The sequence below is a fragment of the Schistocerca cancellata genome, chromosome 3, assembly GCF_023864275.1.
Source record: "Schistocerca cancellata isolate TAMUIC-IGC-003103 chromosome 3, iqSchCanc2.1, whole genome shotgun sequence".
In the NCBI taxonomy this organism is placed as follows: domain Eukaryota; kingdom Metazoa; phylum Arthropoda; class Insecta; order Orthoptera; family Acrididae; genus Schistocerca; species Schistocerca cancellata.
This window is the reverse complement of record NC_064628.1, coordinates 658,096,413-658,118,854: the sequence shown is the minus strand read 5'-3', so window position 1 is coordinate 658,118,854 and position 22,442 is coordinate 658,096,413. Positions and strand designations below refer to the sequence as shown.

The following is a 22,442-nucleotide window of genomic DNA, read 5'->3' as shown; positions in this document are numbered from 1 at the left end:
GGCACATTAGTAACCGATGGGCATAGTGTGGCAAATCTATTTAACAAGTACTTTATATCCGTGACTGATAGAATGGGATTGTCAGGATCAGAAAATAATGCCCTTGAATATCTGAAACTAGGCTTTAAAAATAGCTTCAGGTACATGAATATGTCACTCACTTCACCAGAAGAAATAACTTCCATAATAAAATCTTTAAAAACAAAGCCTTCTAGGGGTTACCATGAAATATCAACAAAGTTAATTAAGGTATGTTCTTGTGAGTTTAGTACAATTCTAAGTTACTTGTGTAACCAGTCAATTATAACTGGGATACTTCCTGACTGGCTAAAATATGCAGATGTTAAGCATCTATTCAAGAAAGGGGATAAAGAAATACCATCAAACTACAGACCGATTTCACTTTCGCCAGCATTCTCAAAAATTTTAGAAAAAGTAATGTAAAGGCAGCTTCTCAACCATCTGACCACAAATAACACATTATCAAGAACACAGTTTGGATTTCTAAAGGGTTCTGATATCGAATAGGCTATTTACACCTACAGTGAAAATGTACTTAATTCATTAAATAACAAGTTACAAGCAGCAGGTATTTTCTGTGATTTCTCAAAGGCATTCGATTGTGTGAACCACAACATCCTTTTAAATAAATTAGAATTCTATGGTGTCACGGGCAGTACTGCAAAATGGTTCAAGTCATACCTCTCTAACAGGAAACAAAGGGTGTCAGTGCAAGGGACTAGTGAATTAAGTAATCAGTCATCATCAGAATGGGAAGAAATTACATGTGGTGTCCCACAAGGATCCATCTTAGGGCCATTGCTTTTTCTTGTGTACATTAATGATCTCTCATCAGTTACACTGCCAGAAGCAGAGTTCGTTTTGTTTGCAGATGACACAAATATTGCAATAAATAATATGTCGAGTGTAGTTCTAAAAGATCTGCTAATGATATTTTCATGGATATTAATAAATGGTTTAAAGCCAACTCACTGACATTAAACTTCGAAAAGACTCACTATATGCAATTCAGAACCTATAAGAAGTTTCTACCCAGCATATGCATAAAGTATAAAGAAGAACAGATAGAAGAGGTTGACAGTCTTAAATTCCTGGGATTGCGACTTGATAATGAATTCAGTAGAGAGGAGCACACAGCAGAACTGCAGAAACGTCTTAACAAATCTGTATTTGCAATTCGAGTGTTAGCAGACATAGGCGACATAAAAATGAAAAAGTTTGCATACTTTGCCTACTTTCATTCCATAATGTCATATGGTATAATATTTTGGGGCAACTCTTCAAGTCAAACAAAAGTTTTCAGATTCTAAAAGCGTGTGATACGTATTATTAGTGGGGTAAATACAAGAACGTCCTGTAGAAACCTCTTCAAAGAACTGGATATACTAACTACTGCCTCTCAGTATATTTACTCCTTAATGAAATTTGTCCTAAATAATATATCTCTTTTTCCAACAAACAGCTCAGTTCATAAATACAATACCAGGGAAAAAAATGATCTGCACAAGGACTTAAAAGCACTTACTGTAGTTCAAAAAAGGGTCCACGACTCAGGAACACTCATCTTCAATAATTTGCCAGCAAACATAAAAAATTTAGTTACAAATAAAGATCAGTTTAAAAGGAGCCTGAAAGACTTACTAGTGGCCAACTCCTACTACTCCATTGACGAATTTTTTAATAGAAACAAATGATGTATTGTATATATTCATACTATTAGTATTGTTATTTCAGCTTTAAAAAAAAAAAAAAGACATGTTCCACATCCACGAGGATCTCCTCAACACGGATCCATGGAACGAAAAACTAATCTAATCTAATCTAATCTGCGTTGTTCTCAAATGGGGAGAAACTAGTACGAGGGTTATTCAGAGGTCCTATAACTCGCGAATTGGAAAAGACAATGGAAATCTGACGACGCACAGATGTGTTACGTATTGTGTCTAGTATGCCCATCGGTCGCGTCACGTCGCTCTTTTCATTTCTCAGCGCACAGTGAGCACGTAAGGATACCTAGAACAATAGTGTCTCCGGTCAGGTATGGGTTCCTGCCGTGAGATTTCGCCTGATTTCGTTCATGGAGCCCACATAACGTAACTATTATTCATTTCTTCCTTCACAATAATTCTTGGCTGTACACTGCAGGGGCAATGAGGATGCCCCTGCAGCGTTTTCGATGGGAAGATTTTGATCACCCACCATACAGCCAGATTTGGCTCTCTCTGACGTTCATCTCTGCTCATACGAACCGATGGCTATGAAGTCAACGTTTTGGCACAGCCAACGAATTGCAGATGAAAGTAGGGAATTGGCGGACAGCACAGGCGGCTGCCTTCTATGACGAGGGTACTGGAAAGTTGGTACAACGATACGCCAAATGTCTAAGTCGGAGCGGCGACTATATCGAGAAGTAGCTGGAAGATGTAGTAAATTGTTGCAAATAAAACATTTTGGGTTTTCACTGTGGTTCCCATTTCGCGACCGATCGACCTTACTTTCCGAACAGGCCTCGTAGAACACCTCAAGCGTTTGAAGCTACCATCTTATCTTTTCTCTGGTTTTTTATTAATCCAGTCTCGAAACTTATTGGATTGATGGAGTATACCTCGACTCGTTCCACATTCCTGAAGGTTCTTCCAGATAGGATCGACAGAACATGATGACTGAATTAATTGATTAAGTAAGGGATAATAATGAAGTTGCCGAGATCTTATCAAATAAAGCAAGTAAAGTAGTAGAAGACTTGTTAAATACTGAGGAAATGCCGCGAGGATAATGGGCAAGGGATAGTAGAACAGTAGTTTGTGGGTAAGTTGAGAATTTGGGTCTGACATGAGCCGTGCGGGGATTGTCCGTGTAGTTGCGATGACCACTGTGTCCGGATGGCAAGACTTGTTAAATACTTGTGTGCCAGTACCAAGGCTCCTACAACCATTATTAGGAAAACTTCTAAAGTCATTTCATAAGGCTACTTACATTCGCAGCCTCTGAAGGTAAAACAAGACACAGTTTTCACCATGGGAGAGACTCACTCACTTTGCGGCCACCCGGACCCCTGACCGCCAGCTCCCCCGGACAGGCGTCAGGGTCGAAGAAGACGAGGGCGCTGCCGTTGGAGTCCCGCTCCCGCACGGCCGTCTCGTTGACCATGTCCACGATGGCCACCGACAGGTTGACGCGTGTTGTCAGGCTGGAGGTCAGCCCCAGCAGGCACAGCAGCGCCATCGTGTAGCGCGTCTTCCACAGGCCTGAGGACACAGGCACGCCGTCGTCCAAATCACCTCTGTCAATTGTTCAAACATGAGATGACTCTCTCGTCAAAAGTGCAAGAATTTAGTAACTGTGTAACAGAGTTTTATTGAAGCCAAGGTGTCCCATACATCAATGGCAAACAATAAAAATTATAATAACTCAATCCTGTGACACCATACACTTTACATGACACCAGTGAGATTCAAATCTCCTCCGTGTTTGTTGTCACTGGAGCTCAGCCTTCTGTTTCCTACTTCCCAGCTGTGAAGTGAATCATTATTGAACTTTCCTCCTAAATCAATGGGGAAAGTTGAAAATTTGTGCCGGACCGGATTCTAAGGAAGATCTCCCGTTTACTAAACAGATGTGCTGACCACTGCGCCATCCGGACACAGTGGTCATCGCAACTACACGGACAATCCCCGCACGGCTCATGTCAGACCCAAATTCTCAACTTACCCACAAACTACTGTTCTACTATCCCTTGCCCATTATCCTCGCGGCATTTCCTCAGTTCCCGTAAGAGTTCGAGCTTGGTGTGCATCTACAGTGAAGTGGTCAATTGACCATCCTTTCTCTCCTCGAAATAACAGACACCACATATATAATTAAGGTGGGGACGATCAATTGAGCACCTCAGTGAGGATGAACACCACGCACGTAATCTTACAGGGATCATCGAGATGTTGCGAATAATGAGAGTAAAGGGCAAACGGTACTACATCAGTAGTGTGTGGGTAAGATGACAATTTGGGTCTGCCGGGAGGCGTACGAAGGTAGTCCCTACGTTTACAATGACTACTGTGTCCGGATGGTGTAGTGATCAGCGCAGCTACGTACTAAACAGAAGACATGTCCGGAAAAACAGACATATTATATATAATTTCAAGGAAAAGCACTACATATTCCACACAATCATTTTTTTCAGAAAGTTCAGGAGAAGGAAAAAAGATTAGTTAAAAACGACTGAACACAAGAGATGTAAGAACACTATCTATTTGACGACGCTTACTGCCAGTTCTCATTCATCTGAGATGGTTACACGCATCATTTCCCTCTGATGGTAAATTACTGGCTGATTTACTAGAAACAAACGCATCTCTGAGATGTCACCAAAGAGTGCCTAATAACTTTACGCCATGTAAAGACTTATTCTAAACTCTATCCATAAAAAGCAGTCTCCCGTCTGACTGACTCAGCCACCGACTCATCATCGCCCAGCCCAAATCACTAAGCATAGAAGTTTGAAATTTGGACAGGTGTTGATCTTATACTGCAGACGTTGTTTAAGAAGAGATCTTTCGAAATTCCACCCCTAATGGGGTGAAATAGGTGATGAAAGTTTTTTGATGACATGCCACCATTTAGTCAATTTTGAAGGTATACCTACTAGAATCGATATTTGGGCTCTCGACCAGAAATAGATAAATACGAGGCTCAGTATGTTTTTAAATTTGACCCCTATGGGGTAAAATAATGGATGAAATTTTTTTGAAAATAAATCGTTTTCATAGAACTATTAAAGTACTATTAAAGGTAGATCTATGAAAATTTGTATTTGACGTCTCACTTAGAAATAAAAAAAATACGTGTTTCACAGTTTTCGGAAATTCAGCCCCTACGGGATGAAATAGGGGATGAAAATTTTTATGGAATTATTTCATGACGCAAACATTTTTGAAGATAAATCTATGAAAATTTGTATTTGGATTTTCTGTTAGAAATAAAAAATACATATTACACTGTTTTGGATACTCAACCCCTTAGGGGTGAAGTAAGGGGAGGGGTATTAAATTTTTTATGAAAATTTTTCATTGTGAAAGCATTGTTAGAGCTATGTCTATGACAACCAGTATTTGTTTTCTCTCTCTTTTTTTCTTTTATTTTAATTCAACCTCTAAGGGACTGAAGAGGACTGATTCACTGAATCATCATCGCCCAGCCCAAACTGCTAAGGATAGAAACCTGAAATTTGGAGCCGGCCGCGGTGGTCTAGCGGTTCTAGGCGCGCAGTCCGGAACTGCGCGACTGCTATAGTCGCAGGTTCGAATCCTGCCGCGGGCATGGATGTGTGTGATGTCCTTAGGTTAGTTAGGTTTAAGTAGTTTTAATTCTAGGGGACTGATGACCACATATGTTAAGTCCCATAGTGCTCAGAGCCATTTGAACCATTTTTTTTAAATTTGGAAAGGTTATGTATCTTATACTGTAAGCATCGTAAGAAGGGACCGTTCGAATCTTGACATTCGGCTTTTGGTATTTAGCATGAAAAGTTTAGAAAGTCTGCAATTTGTGAACAACATAAAAATTCGACTAAAGAAAGACATAAAAAAATCTGTGCAGACCATACTGCCTACACTAGAGATGGGGGATCCGCTCTTGAACTAATTCATAGAGTTGAATCTTTCAAAGGAGTGAACAATCAGTGATTCAGAAAAAAAGAACGGTAGCTCCAAACGTTTCCCACGGCAGAGAGAGAGAGAGAGAGAGAGAGAGAGAGAGAGAGAGACGGAGCATATCAGCAGCGCCTCTGCTGGTCAGTGCACAGTGCACGCCACACAACACAGCCAGCGCCGGCCTCTGCCCTGCTTCTACCTTGGCTGCCTGCATTGTGCAGTGCCCCATTGGATTTTGTGTTTCACATATGCCGTGCTGTCTCTGTGCGTCGTCTGCCGCGTGCAGTGTCTGGCGCAGCTTAACTTCACATCGCACTCTGTTGGCGATCGTTTCAGTCGCACGTCCTGCCCTCTGGGCAGTTGATGCAAGCAACGGGACAGAGAGCCATCTAGCGGATAACATAGGAACTACTTGCAACAACCTGCTCACAAGGGAACGGACGATTTGTCTCGGAGTGGGTGAGTTCACCGCTCCCCCCACCCTCGGGACTCGCCCGCTCAACGCTCACCCCACCATTCTCAACTCTAGCCAGAGCGTTGAGCAAAGCGACTCAGGTGTCACTCTGGTCTCTGCGGTCTTAGCTCACGCAGTAATACAGCTCGCGGCTCGACCTGCTTGACTCAGCGCCTCTGCATCGGAGTTCGTCCCTACTGGATATTGTTCTTCGTAGTAATACCGCTATGTATATTACATTATTATGTTATGTATACATCAATTGTTTTTATTTTATTTTTATTTGTTTAAACTGATTAGATTAGTTCCTGATGACTCCTCTTACTATAGGATTTTTATTATGAACACTCGAATTTACGCTTTAATTACGAGCGAACCGATAAACGTATCGCAAAATGTGATACACCAATATTTTCATTGTTTTATTCTGCGTAAGGCTATGTGCAGCACTTTCGTTTTACAGTCAAATTTATATTTTTTTTTCTTATTCTGGTACGGATTTTGCGATTTTAGGCGTCTTCGGAAGGAAACGTTCACTTTAAAAATATATGGCTTGCGATGTATTTGTATGAGGTTAATGAAATTTTAATACATTATAGCCAAATATATTGTTAATGTAAATCTCAAGTTACAACATTTTCTGAGCACCCAAAAAACCACGATAGTGCAAAATAAATCAATAATCAAAAACTTTGTCATATCGTGGAAATTTCAATAAACAATACAAAATTCTTACTCATTATCTGTGTTACTTCAAAATAGGATCAAATAAGATCATAATACAGGTATAGTACTGGAATAAACCAAGTTTAAAGGGCAATGTACCTTCCATTTATTTTCTATTGTAAATGAGTGGTGAGTCATGAAAAAGAGCTAATTCATTTCAGGGAGTGAACAGTTCTGATTCAATCTATGAAAAGAACAGTTTTGCCCATCTCTAGCCTACACGAGCTAAACAGAGAGCACTAAGCTATTAAAGTTATAAAAAGGAAACACTTACGTCGATAAAGTAGTAACAAAAATATTTATGCAGCATCAACAGGTTGCCGCATTTGAATTTTGAAGAGTTTGCATAAAATGACATGGCAAGTGTCATTGCTATCTCTTTACTACAAGGGCTATTGTCGTCAAATAGATACCATAGAAAAAATCAAAACTGTATTTTATTTGCAACATTTAGCTACATCTTCCAACTATGTCCCTACCAAGTGGTGTGTAAGACTTTGTACACAACGCTAAGCGGAGGCGGGCTACAGAGTGGTGCGGGAACTGTTGTTGTAGGAAAGCTGGGCAGAAGCAGAAATGCTTAGCGAACAAGTTAACACAGTAACTTGTATTTTTCTAAGCGTACGAAAACTCATTACAAAAAACTCAGTAAGAAATAGAGTCCACGTCTCAATGTCAACAAGGATGTGGCTCTCTATATTGAAGCCCTATTAATGGTGTCAGAGCCCCGACCAGGCAGCGTCTCCGTAGTGTAAAGTAGCGAAGAGGCTCCAAGTGCGAGTGTGCATGTGGTTATCACCGGCCACCTATATTGCGGCGGCAGGCGGCGCTCATGTTATATACCTGCTGAAGGCGTGGTTCAGCGGGTGCACACCGTTGGGTCCGCCAGATCCTGTACAACCGCTATCGGCATCTGACTGAAACTTGCAATTCCGTTGCCAACTTTATGATGCCCGTGGGTGGTATCGATTCGTTATACCGCACATAGTCGTCACTCCGACTTAGACTTTTTGTGACAGCATGGTATCAACTTTCCAAAACCCTCGTCACAGAAGGCTGCTGCCTGTTCCCTAGGCTGGTCTGCAAGTTGTTGTCTGTGCAAGAATGTTGTCCACATTGCCAGCGGTTCATGTGAAAATCTTCAAATGTGTGTGAATTTCTAAGGGATTAAAATGCTGAGGTCATCGGTCCCTGGCTTACACACTACTTAAGCTAACTTATGCTAAGAACAACACTCACAACCGTGCCCTAGAAAGGACTCGAATCTCTGGCGGGAGGGTCCGCCCAATCCGTGCATGGTGCCTTCAACCACGCGGCCACTCCGCGCGGCGGTTCATATGAGTGAAGAAATGAGAGTCAAAGGGAGCCAAGTCCGGACTGTATGGTGGATGATAAAACCCGTCCCAGCGAAAATACCGCAGGAAGGTCTTCATTGCACCTGCGGTATTTGGCTGAAAGTGTCGTGAAGAGTTTGAATGTAGACCGAGGTGTTACATTTTCTGCGAATTCCATTATTTACATAAAGTTATCACTTACAAATTTGTTTTACCGTTACTGACTGTTACTGACTTTTATATTATCCATTACATTTTATATCATTTTATATTCTATTTTGCTGCAAATATTGAGTAGAGGCTACGAGGAAGTGGACATATTTATGGAATCTGCTACAAAAAAAAAAAAAAAAAAAAAAGAAAGAAAGGCTCTGAGCACTATGGGACTTAACTTCTGAGGTCATCAGTCCCCTAGAACTTAGAACTACTTAAATCTTAAACCTAACTAACCTAAGGACATCACACACATCCTTGCCCGAGGCAGGATTCGAACCTGCGACCGTAGCGGTCGCGCGGTTCCACACTGTAGCGCCTAGAACCTCTCGGCCACCACGGCCGGCGGAATCTGATACAATTATTATATACAGGAGGAACGTTTGAAAAAATTAACTGTTCACTATTTAGTTTATCAATAAGAACGTTTCCCCCTTTTTTGTGGTGTACAAAAATTTCCGTCTCCCCTTTAAATCCATTGTATACAGGGTGGTCCAATGATCGTGACCGGGCCAAATATCTCACGAAAAAACTATAAAGAACGAAACTTGTCTAGCTTGAAGGGGGAAACCAGATGGCGCTATGGCTGGCCCGCTAGATGGCGATGCCATAGGTCAAACGGATATCAACTGCGTTTCTTTAAATAGGAACCCCCATTTTTATTACATATTCGTGTAGTACGTAAAGAAATATGAATGTTTTAGTTGGACCACTTTTTTCGCTTTGTCATCGATGGCGCTGTAATTAAAATACAGAACGTAGGTACGTTTGAACATTTTATTTCGGTTGTTCCAATGTGATACATGTACATTCGTGCACTTATCATTTCTGAGAGCGCATGCTGTTACAGAGTGATTACCTGTAAATACCACATTAATGCAATAAATGCTCAAAATGATGTCCGTCAACCTCAGTGCATTTGGCAATACGTGTAACGACATTCCTCTCAAAAGCGAATAGTTCGCCTTCCGTAACGTTCGCACATGCATTGACAATGCGCTGACGCATGTTGTCAGACGTTGTCGGTGGATCACGATAGCAAATATCCTTCAACTTTCCCCACAGAAAGAAATCCGGTGACGTCAGATCCGGTGAACGTACGGGCCATGGTATGGTGCTTCGACGACCAATCCACCTGTCATGAAATATGCTATTCAATACCGCTTCAACGCCACGCGGGCTATGTGCTGGACATCCATCATGTTGGAAGTACATCGCAATTCTGTCATGCAGTGAAACATCTTGTAGTAAGACCGGTAGAAAATTACGAAGGAAATCAGCATACATTGCACCATTTAGATTGCCATCGATAAAATGGGGGCCAATTATCCTTTCTCCCATAACGCCGCACCATACAGTAACCCGCCAACGTCGCTGATGTACCACTTGTCGCAGCCATCGTGGATTTTCCGTTACCGCTGTTGGTGAATGACGCTTCGTCGCTAAATAGAACGCGTGCAAAAAATCTGTCATCATCCCGTAATTTCTCTTGTGCCCAGTGGCAGAACTATACACGACGTTCAAAGTCGTCGCCATGCAATTCCTGGTACATAGAAATACGGTACGGATGCAATCGATGTTGATGTAGCATTCTCAACACCGACGTTTTTGAGATTCCCGAATCTCGCGCAATTTGTCTGCTACTGATGTGCGGGTTAGCCGCGACAGCAGCTAAAACACCTACTTGGGCATCATCATTTGTTGCAGGTCGTGGTTGACGTTTCACATGTGGCTGAACACTTCCTGTTACCTTAAATAATGTAACTATCCGGCGACCGGTCCGGACACTTGGATGATGTCGTCCAGGATATCGAGCAGCATACATAGCACACGCCCGTTGGACATTTTGATCACAATAGCCATACATCACACTATATCGACCTTTTCCGCAATTGGTTACCGGTCCGTTTTAACACGGGTAATGTATCACGAAGCAAATACCGCCCGCACTGGCGGACTGTTACGTGATACCACGTACTTCTACGTTTGTGACTATTACAACGCCATCTATCACAAAGCGAAAAAAGTGATCCAACTGAAACATTCATATTTCTTTACGAACTACACGCATATGTAATAAAAATGGGGGTTCCTATTTTAAAAAACTCAGTTGACATCCGTTTGACCTATGGCAGCGCCATCTAGCGGGCCAATCATAGCCCATCTGTTTTCCCCCTTCAAACTAGACGAGTTTCGTTCTTTGTAGTTTTTTCGTTTGATACTTATTTAATAAGATATTTGGCACGGTCACTATCAATGTAGCACCCTCTATATATGAAAATAGTAACTGTTCTCGAAAGAACAGGTACCATTGATTACCGTGCAACTTCTCTAGAATAAATGATAATTAATTGAAATCCTCAGATGCCGACAGGTGTTGTTGATATACCTCGATGGGGGCAGCTGAAAATGTGTGTCCCGACCGGGACTCGAACCCGGGATCTCCTGCTTACATGGCAGACGCTCTGTCCATCTCAGCCACCGAGGACACAAATGAAGAGCGCAACTGCAGGGACTTATCCCTTGCAAGCTTCCCGTGAGACCCACTTTCTCAACTGTCCACAATCTACATACGTAATGCACCTAATAGATATTTGCCCATCCATTCATTACTCGCGCACACTGCGGTGTTATATATACGAGGGCAGTTCAATAAGTAATGCAACACTTTTTTTTCTCGGCCAATTTTGGTTGAAAAAACCGGAAATTTCTTGTGGAATATTTTCAAACATTCCCGCTTCGTCTCGTATAGTTTCATTGACTTCCGACAGGTGGCAGTGCTGTACGGAGCTGTTAAAATGACGTCTGTAACGGATGTGCGTTGCAAACAACGGGCAGTGATCGAGTTTCTTTTGGCGGAAAACCAGGGCATCTCAGATATTCATAGGCGCTTGCAGAATGTCTACGGTGATCTGGCAGTGGACAAAAGCACGGTGAGTCGTTGGGCAAAGCGTGTGTCATCATCGCCGCAAGGCCAAGCAAGACTGTCTGATCTCCCGCGTGCGGGCCGGCCGTGCACAGCTGTGACTCCTGCAATGGCGGAGCGTGCGAACACACTCGTTCGAGATGATCGACGGATCACCATCAAACAACTCAGTGCTCAACTTGACATCTCTGTTGGTAGTGCTCTCACAATTGTTTACCAGTTGGGATATTCAAATGTTTGTTCCCGCTGGGTCCCTCGTTGTCTAACCGAACACCATAAAGAGCAAAGGAGAACCATCTGTGCGGAATTGCTTGCTCGTCATGTGGCTGAGGGTGACAATTTCTTGTCAAAGATTGTTACAGGCGATGAAACATGGGTTCATCACTTCGAACCTGAAACAAAACGGCAATCAATGGAGTGGCGCCACACCCACTCCCCTACCAAGAAAAAGTTTAAATTCATACCCTCAGCCGGTGAAGTCATGGTTACAGTCTTCTGGGACGCTGAAGGGGTTATTCTGTTCGATGTCCTTCCCCATGGTCAAACGATCAACTATGAAGTGTATTGTGCTACTCTTCAGAAATTGAAGAAACGACTTCAGCGTGTTCGTAGGCACAAAAATCTGAACGAACTTCTCCTTCTTCATGACAACGCAAGACCTCACACAAGTCTTCGCACCCGAGAGGAGCTCACAAAACTTCAGTGGACTGTTCTTCCTCATGCACCCTACAGCCCCGATCTCGCACCGTCGGATTTCCATATGTTTGGCCCAATGAAGGACGCAATCCGTGGGAGGCACTACGCGGATGATGAAGAAGTTATTGATGCAGTACGACGTTGGCTCCGACATCGACCAGTGGAATGGTACCGTGCAGGCATACAGGCCCTCATTTCAAGGTGGCGTAAGGCCGTAGCATTGAAAGGAGATTACGTTGAAAAATAGTGTTGTGTAGCTAAAAGATTGGGGAATAACCTGGTGTATTTCAATGCTGAATAAAACAACCCCTGTTTCAGAAAAAAAATGTGTTGCATAACTTATTGAACTGCCCTCGTATATATATAGTTAAAGGCTACCCAGCCATTGACCTTCGTCTGTGCGAACGCGCACAAATTGCCCAAACTCTTACTGGAATAGTCACACATTTAGTTACGGTATTTCTTCTACAAAGCAAAGATCTTTCTTTTTTTGCACTTTATTTCTACATCATTGAGTTGGGGAAATCATTAGCTACTGTAAGTCCCTTAATGATGCCTAATTCCTTCTCCCTGCCTATTTTGTTCAACGGAATTTTGTTTGCTCTGTGTTCCGTACAACTTTCTTGTGTATATCTTGGTGACATGATGTGGCAGAAATTGTGGTGCTGGAAGTTATCTTTTTCTATAAATCTTGAAACTGTGCCTGTTGTATTTAATTAGGTAAGCAATAATATCAGCGAAAGTGTTACAGCGTAGAACGGATGATCACTTTCAACGAAAAATTACAAGTTTTTAAACCACCATAGAATGTCAAAACTCTTATCAGAAATCCAGTAACTGCCGCAGAAAGAAAAACACTGCCCCACAAAATCTACGAAGCACCCAGATGATATGGTCAGATGCCAGCGTAACTTCGTACACGTACAGACCACTGGCAGGTATACAAATGATTAGAGTTGCAATTTCTGTGACAGGCAGAACGACCACCAGGGTGCATTAATGTTTTCGTGTTTAGTGTCGTTAATAGGCTTGATGGAATACACATTGAAGTGATAAAAGTTATGAAGTGGCAATACGCACATATACAGATGGCAGCCGTACAGCAAGGTATAAAAGGGCAATACACTGGCGGAGCTGTCATTTGTACTCAGGTGATTCATATGAGAAGGTTCCCGACGTGATTCTGGCCACTCTACGGCGATTAAAAGACTCTGAACGCGGAAATCGTTAGGGAATTCAGTATTCTGATATCCACAGTGTCAAGAGTGTGCTGAAAATACCAAACGTCAGGCGATACCTCTGACGACGGACAAAGCAGTGTCCGACGTCCTTCACTTAACGACCGAGAGCAGCGGCGTTTGCGTAGAGATGTCAGTGCTAACACGCAAGTAACACTGCTTGACATAGCCCCAGAAATCAATGTGGGACGTACGATGAACGTATCCTTTAGGACAGTGCAGCGAAGTTTAGCGTTAATGGACTATTGCAGCAGACGACCGACGCGAGTGCCTTTTCTAACAGTGCCTTTTCTTTATCGATTAGACCCTAGACCACCGGAAAACCGTGGCTTGGTCAGATGAGTCCCGATTTCAGTTGGTAAGAGGTAATGATAGGGTTCAAGCGTCGCGCAGACCGCAAATGGTTCAAATGGCTCTGAGAACTATGGGACTTAACATCTATGGTCATCAGTCCCCTAGAACTTAGAACTACTTAAACCTAACTAACCTAAGGACATCACACAACACCCAGTCATCACGAGGCAGAGAAAATCCCTGATCCCGCCGGGAATCGAACCCGGGAAACGGGGCATGGGAAGGGAGGACGCTACCGCACGACCACGAGCTGCGGACGCGCAGACCGCACGAAGCCATAGACCCAAATTGTCAACAAGGCATTGTGCAAGCTGGTGGTAGCGCCATGATGGTGTGGGCTGTGCTTACATGGGATGCACTGGCTCCTGGTTATGTTCGGCTAAGTGGAGACAATCTGCAGCCATTCATGTACTTCATGTTCCCAAATAACGATATTTATGGATGACATTGGCCGCGGCACCAGCCCACAATTGCTCGCGATTGGTCCTGGACAGTTCGAGCGAATGATTTGGCCACCCAGATCCCCCGACATTCCCCATCGAACATTTATGGGACATAATCGGGAGGTCAGTTCGTGCACAAAATCTGCACTCGTAAGACTTCGCAATTATGGACGGCTGTAAAGGCAGCTTAGCTCAGTATTTGTGCAGGAGACTTCCAATGACCTGTTGAGTCCATGTGGCATCGAGCTGGTACACTACTCCGGGGAAAAATGGGTCCGACACGAGATTAGCAGGTATACTTTTATCACGTCAATGTATAAGGACTATGAACAGCATCAAACGTTGAATGGTTCCTGTGAAGGATATGGATATGCCGTGTGCTCGTGTGAGATAGCATTATCATCAAATGAAACATTTTAAAAGGGGCCTCATTGTGGGTCTCCGCTTCTTAGTCGATTCGTTCAATATCCAGTTCCGTGGGGCATTCGGTTGTGAAAGTGGCCCGATGATGATGATGATGAGCGTTTGGCGTCATTGGCCGGGAGGCCCCCCGCGGGGCAGGTCCGGCCGCCTTGGCGCAGGTCTTATTACATTCGGCGCCACATTGGGCGACCTGCACGCCGGATGGGGATGAAATGATGATGAACACAACACAACACCCAGTCCCTGAGCGGAGAAAATCTCCGACCCAGCCGGGAATCGAACCCCGGCCCGGAGGACGGCAATCCGTCACGCTGACCACTCAGCTACTGGGGCGGACCAGTGGCCCGATGTTATACTGCGTAGGAATGTTAGGGAAGGCATACCTGTAGCCAAGGTTCCGAGCAACCACGTCTGACCCACTAGGGACGATCGCCTTACTCTGCACCAAGCACATCACACTCATTCACATCTACACCTGTCGTCCGAGAAGAAGTAGTGGACTCTCTGCAACATTCTGAGTCATCCGGACCACTGATAGAAGATAGCAGAAATATGCCATGTGAGTCTGCCATTAGCGCCATAATACAAATGGCTGTGTTTGCAGTGGTGCCGTCACTGGGAAGCAAGTACTGCTCACGAATGACGTCGCATTGTGTCCAGCGATGAAACAAAGGTCTTCACTATCTCAGATGATCATCATCGGCGACTATGGCAGCATCCTGGAGAGACGTCTCATTCTTCCAGTGTTTTGGAGATGTGCCGCAGTGTTACTCCGGGAGTCATGGGAGCCTTTGGGTATGACTTCAGGTCACGACCGTCAGTGACTGAGAGGACTATAAGGGCACAACGGTACATTACGGACATTTGCGCTCTTATGCGATAGTACCATGGTGCCATTTCTCAACAGGATAGTGGTCATCTACAAATGGAACGTTTCTCTATGAACTGAGTTGTGCTGAGATACTTCTTTCAGCAGCAAGATCCCCACAGCTTTTCGCGGAGAAAAACGTATGTGTCTACGTCAGACGTCAACTGCGTCCCAATGACAGCATCTGGAATATGATGGACCAGTTCCAACAGTTGTGGGCTAGCTTGGCTCAGGCAAGTACACAACGGCTTTATGACACTCTTTGCAACCGAATTAGTGCTTGCATCCAGGCCATAGAGGGTATAACGCCATAATAAGTGGGCTCATGCTGCCAAGTTCATTGTAAACTTGGCTCGATTTTATTATCACCTTTTCCTTCACTTTAGAAATCTAGTTGAACTCACGAGGGCTTAAGTCAGGGGAGTGCAGTAATTGGTATAGCACTTAGCAGCCCCATCAGTCAAACAAAGCAGTATCAGCTTGCACTGTACGTGCTTGAGCATTGTCCTGCAAAATGATGGTCAGGTCCAGCATAAAGTGTCATCATTTCTGTCTCGCTGGTCGTATGTTGTGTTCCAAAAATGAACAGCATAGAGACAGAAGTGATGAAACTTTCTGCAGGACCTGACCATCATTTTGCAGGACAATGCTCAAGCACGTACAGTGCAAGCTGTTCTGATTTGTTTCACTGAAGGGGCTGCTAAGTGCTATACCACCTACTGCACTCCCCTGACTTAAGACCTCGTGAGTTCAACTCGACTTCTAAACTGAAGGAAACATTTCACGACATTCGCTTGAGAACTGCTACAAATTCGTCGGGCAATAGACCGTGCCGCTCGAACTGTCAACACAACTGGCGCTGCTAAGAGTATCCTACGACTTCCACATCGCTGGCAACGGGTTATGCACAAGTCTGGTGACTACTTTGAAGGTCAGTAAAACTTTGGAACACGTATCTATTTTGTACGAGCTGTAAATAAATAGTTACCACTATTAAAGTTCCAACCCTCGTATATGGGGATGCGCTGATAGGGTCAGTATCTTCTTCTTGCTCGTAAACCTCAAGTGAACATCCTTTATAGGAAGACGCTGTGGCGCTCGTAATTTCAGAAAAGGGTGCATTTCTCGCAACTGTTGTAAAAATGTTGACATTCCGGAGAACGAATGTGAGTATCTAGTTGACCAGGTAGGCCTAAGCGTTTTTGGGTTTTGAAATTTTGTACCCAGTTCAATACTCTCACATGAAACTGATGAATGCGTCCTCCCAGAACTCCTTCTTTCAAGACTTAATGCTTCTTAAAATGGCATGCGTAGAATATCGTCTAATCCCTTTTTCAGATATTCTAGATCTACACAGTAACTCTGTACACAATATTGTTGAATAAGCAAGACGATTTCTGCCCACCTTCTTCCATTTTTCATCTAACACTAGACTAAATGTATCGGAGATTATTTGTAGCGAAAAGCAATATCTATCACAATTTGACGGAAACAGAAGCTTTCAAAAGAATATTATTGAGTCTGAATGATGGAAAGGCGGCAGAGCTTTATGTGGTAGACTGAACCTAATGAGTAGACGACGTTAATAAATATGCAGCTAATCAATGTGTCCTTTTTTCCCGTGCCTATGAACTCACATTCTTCGTTTAAGAGCTGTACATACTTAAGCTGTACATACCTCTCTCTAAGCATTCGTTGTTGCGTTGCTATCTTTGTGTATGTCTGTAGTCTTGCCCCACAGCACACGCCTTTACTGCGGCGCAGTAATTCGTCTGTGTTGATTTCAACGTCGAACTTTCCACAAAAGCACTATACACAAAAAAAAGAACTCAAATAGTAGCTGAGTGAGTTACCCGACAACTGCCTGCCGTCCGGCTTTCGCCGCATTGTTTGAAGTTCTACACTGCCTCACATAAGCCTATTACACAACACCGAGACACCGTAGTTCTGCCCAATGGCGGCCGTCTCTGTAGTGTCAATGCACAGCGAAGTAATTACGATATCCAGGCGGCAGTTCCTCTGTTCCGGAACTTGCCATGAGGGAACCAACAACAAAGCTGTAGGCTACCTATGAAACACAGTCCGAGCAGGCGTTGAAGGCCCAACGGTACCGACCGACCGCTGGGTCATCCTCAGCCCTTAGGCGTCACCGAACGCGGATACGGTGGAGCATGTGGGTTGGGTTGTTTGGGGGATGAGACCAAACAGCGAGGTCATCGGTCTCATAGGATTAGGGAAGGACGGCGAAGGAATTCGGCCGTGCCCTTTCAAAGGAATCATCCTGGCATTTGCCTGGAGCGATTTAGGGAAATCACGGAAAACCTAAATCAGGATGGCCGGACGCGGGATTGAACCGTCGTCCTCCCGAATGCGAGTCCACTGTGCTAACCACTGCGCCACCTCGCTCGGTGGTGGGGCATGTGGTCAGCATACCACTCGCCTGGCAGTTGTCGGTTTTCGTGGCTGGAGTCGCTACTTCTCAATCAAGTAGCTCCTCAATTGGCCTCACGAGGGCTGAGTGGACTCCGCTTACCAACATCTACATCTACATCCATACCTCGCAAGCCACCTGACGGTGTGTGGCGGAGGGTACCTTGAGTACCTCTATCGATTCTCCCTTCTATTCCAGTCTCGTATTGTTCGTGGAAAGAAAGAAGGATTGTCGGTATGCCTCTGTGTGGGCTCTAATCTCTCTGATTTTATCCTCATGGTCTCTTCGCGAGATATACGTAGGAGGGAGCAATATACTGCTTGGCTCCTCGGTGAAGGTATGTTCTCGAAACTTCAACAAAAGCCAGTACCGAGCTACTGAGCGTCTCTCCTGCAGAGTCTTCCACTGGAGTTTATATATCATCTCCGTAACGCTTTCGCGATTACTAAATGATCCTGTAACGAAGCGCGCTGCTCTCCGTTGGATCTTCTCCATCTCTTCTATCAACCCTTTCTGGTACGGATCCCACACTGCTGAGCAGTATTCAAGCAGTGGGCGAACAAGCGCACTGTAACCTACTTCCTTTGTTTTCGGATTGCATTTCCTTAGGATTCTTCCAATGAATCTCAGTCTGGCATCTGCTTTACCGATGATCAACTTTATATGATCATTCCATTTTAAATCACTCCTAATGCGTACTCCCAGATAATTTATGGTATTAACTGCTTCCAGTTGCTGACCTGCTATATTGTAGCTAAATGATATGGGATCTTTCTTTCTACGTATTCGCAGCACATTACACTTGTCTACATTGAGATTCAATTGCCATACCCTGCACCATGCGCCATACCGCTGCAGATCCTCCTGCATTTCAGTACAATTTTCCATTGTTACAGCCTCTCGATGTACCACAGCATCATCCGCAAAATCCTCAGTGAACTTCCGATGTCATCCACAAGGTCATTTATGTATATTGTGAATAGCAACGGTCCTACCAACAGCACTCGGCAGATCCGGGTGGTGACCCATCCAGTGCAGCCAAGCGTAGGCTACCTACAAGCCGGCCACTTCCCAGGCGGCAGCAACCGTGGCATGTACCTCCCCATATGTATCTTCATAACCATTTGTAGCTATAATGCGCTTAAAATAAGTTGCGACTTTTGACAGTGCATTACGGAGCGAGTGGAGGGAAGCGTATTTGCCAGCATGTGCTGAGCTTGTCAGCAGGTGGCCACTCTACAACAATGCCAGAGCTACTCGGCGCGGAACCTGGCAGGCTCGCTTGACTGAGTGAACAGCGAGCCGGCCCATCTGCGATCTTTCTCAAACGATTTAACAAAAAAACCTAGTAATAAATTCTCATTCTCGCCCATCTTATAGTTAAATTCTTCAGCTTCGTGATGATCCGCCTATCCGCCTATCACTTCGTTAATGATGCTAGTTATTGTGATATTTCGATAGCAGGTAAACTACTGCAAGAAATTCTTAGCTTGCAATGAAAAATAGATGTCCCTATGAATTTGTGTTTGGTGTGGATTAGGTTACATGTTGCCTCGTATTAAATGTAGATAGTACATTGAATTATTCTTTAAACTTGGAACGACTCTTCGCTGTCTGTTTCCAATCTCGAGAAAATGGAATCTAATTAAAGCGCTTCTGTCACGAACTTGTGGGGTAATTAAAAAAAAAAAAAGAAGAAGAAGAAGAAGAAGGAAAAGAGAGAATGAAGCGTTTATAAATCCCTCGTATCTCAGTCTCATAATTGGTTTGAGATATCGAAACAACATCTTGGCAAATGATAGCGTGCAAAGACGAGAGTGTTTTGCCATATGATTAATATGCGGAACTTGCATATCTGCCGCTGTATTCAAGTGACTACAGATGTGAAAGGAGAACTGCTGTGGGTTTTTTAACAACGTAAGTGAAGAAGTTACACGTTTATTTTTATACTGAGAAAGGGTCATTTCATAAACTACTGACTTGACGTGCACTCAGTTATTAGTGCACACACTATTTCAGGATTCTCTCGCAATTTCAGCTCCATTAGAATGTTAGTGAGATGAATATTTCCAAACAAAAGAAGTAGATTTTAACATGGCGACAAGACAAGTTACGCACTCCTCAAAACTCGTCACAGTACTTCATGAATCAATGTCTCCTCAACTACCTTATTGGTATGGCTGACAACCCAAGACCAGACCCGTCGTGCAACATTTGCAGTGGCTTCTTTTGTCAGCATTTCAGTCTCGGTGAGCGTAAACTTCTTGTTGTATTTTGCCACATTACTTTTCACTTAGACCCGTATACTGTCAGTCGGATTTAAATGAACGTGATTCAAAGGAAGCCTGATTAAACTATGGCATTTACCGTTAGCCAGTTCGTCGACCTGGTACGCGTGTAGTTTCGGCTTGTACAACACTACAAGTTTCATTAAATTCGCCATATACCTGCTAAACTTTATACCACGGAACATTTTTTTGTATCCAGAGCAAACTATCCACTTTCCACCAATGCATTTTTGGAGCTTTATGCGTCCACTACTATTTTTGAATTCCGAGGAATGTTTTGCAGCAGAACGTTATCTCCCCAGCCGGTGAACGTGTTCTTGGACGGCACCTTTATTGCAAATCTCGTATTCAGGTACTGCACTGTTATTGTTAATTCAAGGCCAACACAAAACATTTGTTCACAATATCGAGGACTACAGAACAGTTCAAAGCCAGAAAATACGACTTTAAACGAGAGCTGACGATGCGTCTGATGCGTGAAACCACGTGGTACTGTTTACTCATAGCGTGGCAACCTATGCACTTCACCAGCCAAACCGCTGGCGGCGTGGTAGGGAAAACAGGCTCGCCATTGGTGTTACCTGGGCAATGGCGTCACGTCCCCCTCTATTCAGCCAAACGTCAAAAGTCGCAACTAATTTTAAACGCACTTTCTTTTTATAGAATGCAGTTCACAGCTGTTGTCGTGCTTCCTTCAGAATACGTGTTTCAAGTTCGGAGCCACATGGTATCATTCTTACTTCACGAAATATCGTTACAGGAGCCCTACGGTTTTTTTTGTTTTTTTTTTTTTTTGTTTTTTTTTTGCTTTTTTTTTTGTTCACAAGAGCTGCAAATGAAAAACTTCTCGTATTAAGAAACAATAAAGAGACTCGAGGCCAGAAATGAAAACACAGCCACGATCGCCCGAAGATAGTTAACAATTTCTGCCTTTTCAGGAGTGTTAAGTCTGATGAAGGATTTAGCGGTGCATTTTCGTTATCAGTGTGATAAGATACCACATCCTGCTGGGACGCAAGATGTACTATTGTGTTGTCTTCCACAAAATTCACGCTGCTCACAGCCCAGATATTCAGCAAAGTCTTCCTTCTATTCGCTCAACACGTTCGTCCTGGCTCTTTTTTTAGTGGTTTTAGGGCGCACAACTACAATGGTCATTAGCCCCCAGACTAAGTTAGTCCTGGCTCTGTGGCACCCGTCAAGCAAGGTCAGTGTACCACATTTCTAAGAGTGGCGTCTCCGTGCTCGCCATTTAGAAGAAAACAAGGTGACACACTGAGTGAAATGCTGACACATGTTCCGGAGGTGGGTGTAGTCACCGTCCGATCATCTGATTTAGACGTTCCGTGTTTCGCTAAATAGCTAGAGATGAATGTTAGGATGGTTTCTTCAACAAGGTCACGGCCGATTCTTTGTCTCTGACGATGACGCTATTAATCTAACGTGAAACGCTAACCTTCCTCCCCGCTTAACGGCTGCATGAGAACTTACCGCTGCTGTCCTGAGGTGTTGTCGCCATGGTTGCTGTTCCCTTGTGCCCTTGCGCTGCTCCTCTGCAGGGAGCGGATGTGCGGGAGCCGACGGCGCCGTTGACTCAACAAGACAGCGTCCTCCTGCCGCCTGTTTTTATCTGCACGCTCACCTGATTCTGCGGTGCAAGCAGGTAGGGTGGGGAGGTGCACATGCATTCTGACACCAACGTCACTTATCTCGAAAACCACACGTCATTCTGAGAGAGGGTAAAATCTGAACCCTGTTGTTTACTGTGTCGGTTTGTTCAGTTCAGAACCACGCAGGAAACGACATTCGTTATGCTGCTAAAGAGACTGAATTCTATATCCGTATAACGCCTTGTAAAATATGTGGATAAAATTCCTGAGTCAAAGTGGCCCGTCAATGAGCTGAACCTACTAATCAACAAAGGAATTTTTGCAGTCTCGACTTAGGATTTTTATCCACACATTTTAACGTAAGAGGTCGCCTTTCTCCCTATTCACAATGTCAAATAATAACGACGCTATGTAAGTCGCTCTTCAACGGCCGGAATACTGAATTCGGTCTTTCCAAATACACTACTGGCATTTAAAATTTCTACACCAAGAAGAAATGCAGGTGATAAACGGGTATTCATGGGACAAAATATCTTATACTAGAACTGACATGTGATAACATTTTCACGCAATTTGGGTGCATAGATCCTGGGAAACGAGTACCCAGAACAACCACCTCTGGCCGTAATAACGGCCTTGATATGCCTGGACATTGTGTCAAACAGAGCTTGCATGGCATGTACAGGTACATCTGCCCATGCAACTTCAACACGATACCACAGTTCATCAAGAGTAATGACTGGCGTATCGTGACGAGCCAGTTGCTCGG

General features: G+C 43.9%; 1 protein-coding gene across 1 annotated transcript in view; it reads right to left on the bottom strand.

The window, feature by feature from the left end:
* LOC126175620 (sialin-like) overlaps positions 1–21,649 on the bottom strand; it is a 97,887-nt gene extending 76,238 nt beyond the window's left edge. The window contains exons 1-2 of the mRNA XM_049922504.1: positions 21,555–21,649; positions 3,058–3,269 (exon numbers count right to left, since the gene is read on the bottom strand). Coding sequence (XP_049778461.1) covers positions 3,058–3,269; positions 21,555–21,582 — 240 coding nt within the window. The 5' untranslated portion in view covers positions 21,583–21,649. The remainder of the gene's footprint in view (positions 1–3,057; positions 3,270–21,554) is intronic.
* Between the last annotated feature and the right edge of the window lie 793 nt (positions 21,650–22,442).